General features: G+C 37.3%; 1 protein-coding gene across 1 annotated transcript; it reads right to left on the bottom strand.

The window, feature by feature from the left end:
* Positions 1-402: 402 nt before the first annotated feature.
* LOC149020772 (cytochrome P450 710A11-like) lies at positions 403-2,619 on the bottom strand. Its single transcript, XM_089146993.1, has one exon. The coding sequence runs from the start codon at positions 2,266-2,268 to the stop codon at positions 751-753; it is 1,518 nt and encodes a 505-aa protein (XP_089003119.1). The 5' UTR covers positions 2,269-2,619; the 3' UTR covers positions 403-750.
* Between the last annotated feature and the right edge of the window lie 2,764 nt (positions 2,620-5,383).

The raw sequence follows: 5,383 nt of genomic DNA, 5'->3' as shown, positions 1-5,383 counted from the left end.
AACTTTCCAAGCCTTAATATTTCTTTCATAAAAAATATAAGTCATCTTATATATATTTTATATCCATTATCTTGTCAATTTTGTCAAGATCAACATTAAACTATAGAATCGTTTACCACGAAAAGGGAAAAAAGAAAAGGATTATAGAATAATCTGGAAGAGGGGATGTCAACTCAGCCACGAAACTTTAGTGCTTGATTGAAGATTTGAAGGACTATATTCATTTTGATTCAATTCAAATTAATTATTCCTTAAATCATGCTTATTTTATATCCATTTATTAACAACTAGTTAATTCAAATTATATTTTCTATATCCATTTCCTTGTCAACTTTTTATCCATTTAATTTATTCTAGGTCATGATTAATTTTTTTAACCAATTTGTTATTATTTTCGGGGAGAGAACTTTCGATGCATTGGCTGGCCAACATTTACAAAATTACAACTGGTCCTCACTCCTCCAGAGTTTCCAGCCACACAATTTTAATTACATTAAATTAAAATAAATTAATAGGGGAAGAAATAACCAAATAAAACAATATTCCAATGAATCACGGACTACTACAACAAAATGAATAACCAATCCAATTTTTGTTTATTCCCAAGTCTACCCTTCATCTCCCATCACTGCCACCTTATAAAGGCATCACAACCCCAAAAAAAAATCTCACACCCTATCTTATCTATACACACTTACACAGTTATATTACCAGAAGGGCATTTTCGTCATTGAGTTTTCATCCAGAGGCTTACATGAAGGGCGGCCAACGTGGAGCCCTTGAGGAGAGATAAACCGAGCAATCATCCTTTGGACAGATGGTGGGGACATATGCGATATCATCACAGCCGTCCGTTCTGTGCCTCTTGAAGTTCATCAGCGACGTGAACATAGCAATAAACAGCACGAGATGATTAATTGCATACCTCTGGCCCACACAATGGTGGGGCCCTGATCCAAAAGCCAAGAAATTCCTCTTATACAACTGGTCCTCCTTTCGCTCCTCCGAGAATCGGTCCGGGTCGAACAGTTCCGGTTCGGTGAACCCCTGAAATGACGATTCGAACACGGAAGGAAACACAATGGCTCCTTTTGGAATCGTGTAATTCTCTGTTAGTGCAAAATCCTCTCCGGCAATGTGAGGCACCAGAGTCGCCGGAGCACGAAATCTCACAACCTCACGCGCCACCGCTTCTGTATACTTCATCTCTCTAAGCTGCTCCGCCGTGATAAGCGCGTCAGATTCAGGCGTCCAGATTGCTGAGACCTCATCCCTGACTTTCTGCAACACTTGAGGGTGTGATTCCAGGAGTGTCACAGCCCATAACAGAGACGATGTGGAAGCGTCTTGAGCTGCGAAGAGGAAGTCGAAAAGGTGGCCACCGATTTCATTATCGTGAGAAAACGGTGCTTTTTCGCCGGATTCTGCCGCTGCATTGATCTCCTTCACTGTCTCTTGCATCCAGTAATCAACCAAGCAAGAGGGTTCTTCTTCTTTCATCATCTTCGCTTTACTCTGACCTGCACAAACAGCTAGTGTTTCACAAAGCCTATTGACGGCGAATCTCGCTTTGTAAAATCCAAATCCAGGAAGATCGATGGGCAATTTCATCAACCCTGCATTGAATAAATTGTAATCTCTCTTGAAATCCTCCCGAGCTTTTTCATTCAAATAAGGACCCACGAAGACAGTCTGAGAAGTCTCGAGATTCATATCACGACAGAGAATACGAAGAGCTATGGGCTTACAAGGATTAGTGGAAGACAGAGTCTGCCAGCGTTTCAGGTGTTCAAAAATGATCTTCTGCTGCAAGAAGATATAAGTAGAAAGAGCTTTCGGTGTGAAATTTGGGACAATTCGACGGCGAAGGTCCTTGTGATCGTCACCCATCATGTAGATGAGATTATGTTCACCAAAAAGCTTTTTACCAAATGGGTGGCCGATGAGATGAAAAGCATCAGGGCGAACGTTGCTAAAGATCTTATGAGAAAGCTCAGAGCTTCGGATGAAGACCATGAAATTACCGATGACGTAGTTGGCGGAGACATCCAAAGGGTTTGATTTTGCCAAGGATACCTGAAGATCCCAGAACTTTGTTGGGTTACGAACGAGAGAAATTGCGTTACCCAGGAAGGGGAACACAAACAGAGGACCTGGAAGAGTTCCCTTTTTTCTCATGTAGCTGGTTTGCTCCAGTATGATCAGAAAGGCAATGAAGGTGATGACATAAGGAATTGCAGGTGCCAAGCTGCTCCATATGGAATCCATGGCTGATGGTTACGATTTCAAAGAAGTTGTAGGCTCTGAGATACTATTCTAAATGAGAAAATTTGCGAAGATATAAGAAGAAACGATGTCAAATCCAAAACAAATTTTTTGTTTGAACAAATAAAAGAATCAACTTCAGCAGTCAAATTTGGGGGGTTTTTTGCTCTAAAGAAGTAAACAGAAAGAAGAGGAGCCGCGTAAGAGAATCGAAACCAGTTTGCAACTATAAAAGAAATCTGAAGTTCTGGAAACATCAATTTGAAGACAAGGCGAAACAATAGAGCATCAGAAGGCAAAAAGGCAATTCTCCAATTACAACTGAAAGAGAGAGAGATTGACCAAAAAAGAGAGAGGAAGCCCTGAAGCGGGAAACAACGGCGAGACAAGTAGTTTTAAAGGCAAAAAGGTCACGAAGTGGGCCTACACCAACAGCGGAAGTTCAGAATGGTTAACGAATGGATGACGTGGAAATTACCTTAAAGGATGGCATTTATAAAGCTAAATGAAGTTTGTTATCTGTTTTCCCTTTTTCTTTTTTCTTTTTTCTTTTTTGGTAAACGGCTATTTATTTATTGTTTTTTTAGGCACCTCCTAAGTTTTGTACACTACGTCCTATGTGTCTAATACTATTAATTTTAATAGAAAACATATTATCCATTGCCCCTCCCCCGCCTGTAAACCTCCCATCGTTATGACTGGTTGATGATGACTCAAAAAAAAAATTCTAGAATTAAATAAAAAAGTTTAAACACCTAATGTATAATCAAAAGATACAATCCCACACGCAAAATTCCCTAATTTATGGATTCAAATTTTGAAAAATAATGAGGACACGCAAAATTCCCTAATTTATGGATTCAATTTTTGAAAAATAATGAGGATAGTATGGAAAATTTTAAAATACAATAGATGTTGAGTCATTATTTAACCACTCATATTGTTTTAATGATAAGGGTATGATTGATATATAATTTGAAATATATATATACAATAATTATAAAATCAAAAGTGCATATGTAATTTACTCTTTTTACTCATCCCTTGGTAATGGTGTCATTGGTCTGATTTTCAGTTATTTGTTTGGCTGGCATAAAAACTTTGATGTTCAAATTCAGTGTTGGAGCCACGTTGGTACCGGAAGGGGCCATGCCCCGTGCGATTTTTTGAAATTGTAAATGTCCTTGTTTTTTTCCTTATTTTTCTATCTTTAAATGAGTACAAATGTCATTTATAATCTTTATCTAATGGTTATCATTAAATCCCTAATTTTAAGGAATAAAAAGTTAAATTCCAATTAAAAACTAACTCACGCTCCATAAATTTCTCCTTATATATTCTCTCCTATTTTCAATTCTATTTATTCTCTCATGAATCTCCTCTTTTATTCCTATTTTTTATATTTTTTTTGTTTCTCACACGTCTCACAAAATATTGAAGTAGTTAGCAAACTTTGAAATTTTCCTAAATCTTCTCCACATTAGGTATTCACTCTCTCTTTCTTAAATTATTCCTTTCTCTCTCACACTCACAATTTTTTTTATTAATTTACCTAATTTTTATAATAATATATTCTGAGATGGGACCTACAGTGGGTCCCACATTGGCCCACATACATTCCCCCCCATGTTCAATCCTGGCTCCGCCTCTGTTCGAATTAGAAGCCAATCACCAAAAATGGTCCTCGAAGAAAGACCAAGAAGAGGTTTGAAATATCCATAATGGAAAAAACATAGAATGAAGATGTTTAAAAGAAGATCCTTTTGCCTTCATAGAGTCTCATCTTTAGAGATGGAAGTTTTTGATAGTTCACCATATCTCCAGTGTTGATGACTAACCTGTGGCTGTAACCAAGGACAAGTAAATCACAACCTAATTGAGGTAAACTCCTCGACCTATCATGAATCAACACTTATCAATTTGGAGAGCAAATCCTCGGGATATAAAATAACATGTGCCCCTCTATTTCTTGTGTTTTCTATGTTTTTTCTTCTTCTTGTGTTAGGGTTGAGCTTAAGCCATCTTGTGCATCCATTGTCTAATTGACTTAAAGTCCATAAGAGTCTAGTAAGGCTAGTAAGGCTAAACTAGTTGGCATGTTCTTTTTTATCTCAATTTGAGGTAATGAAAACTATTGCATATATCACAAGAAGGTTCAAACTCATGATTTTTTTAATATAAAGTGCTAGTATCACCAGCTGACCTATCGTTCTATGGTATTTTAGAACTTAAAAAAAAGGAAAAAAGAAGACTTGCTTGCGTGCTTGCGTGATGCAATACGTTTTACACACTAAATGTTAACGCCACGTTTCTCCAGCCGCTGAAAATAACTTTTGCTTTACCAATCTCGAAATAAATAATAATTTTTTCTGTTTTTTTTAATTGCGGTTGGATGGTTAGCCGGGACTCTGATGATCATTTGAAAAAGAGTCTTTCTCTCCAAGCAAATGTTCTATTTTTTAATTATTTGTGAATAATTATAACGTTTTAAATAATTGCCACATGTTTAATGTATAATCGTTAAGGTTTGTGATCTGTATTAAATAATTGCACTCAGTCTAATTGCTTCTATGCTAACAGAGGGCTTAGACATGTTCAATATTGTTCTTCAAATCTTCACGGATTATCTTGGAGTGGTGGCGAAGAATAGACTTCTGACTATCACCTTCATTGTGCAGAGCCAGAGATCACCTCGATTTATTTTGCAGATAACTTGTTTGTTTTTGGTGAAGCCTCTATCAAGAATGCTGATACTTTGGGAGAGCTTTTCAGAGAGTTCTCTTCTCAATCTGGTCTGACTATAAACAATGCAAAATCTAACATATTCTTTGCCAATGTCTCTCCAGAGAGGGTGAATGTTTATGAGCAAAACGTGGGTTTCTCTCTTGGAGCTCTCCCGGTCACATATCTTGGGATCCCGATTTCTTCTAAAGCCTTGACTACTGGTGATTTCTCTCCTCTTTTAAATAAAGTTGATCGTCGCCTCTCAGCTTGAAAGAATCAATGTTTATCCAATGCTGGAAGACTCATCCTTATAAAGTTTGTCCTCGTGGGGGTTGTAGCTTATTGGATTAATGCCATAAAAATCCCAGCCTTGGTCATCAATCATCTTGAGAGT

This window comes from Hakea prostrata, chromosome 3 (genome assembly GCF_041222555.1).
Source record: "Hakea prostrata isolate BN-2017 chromosome 3, UWA_Hpros_2, whole genome shotgun sequence".
NCBI classification, from domain to species: Eukaryota; Viridiplantae; Streptophyta; class Magnoliopsida; order Proteales; family Proteaceae; genus Hakea; species Hakea prostrata.
This window is presented reverse-complemented; position numbering and strand designations above follow the sequence as displayed.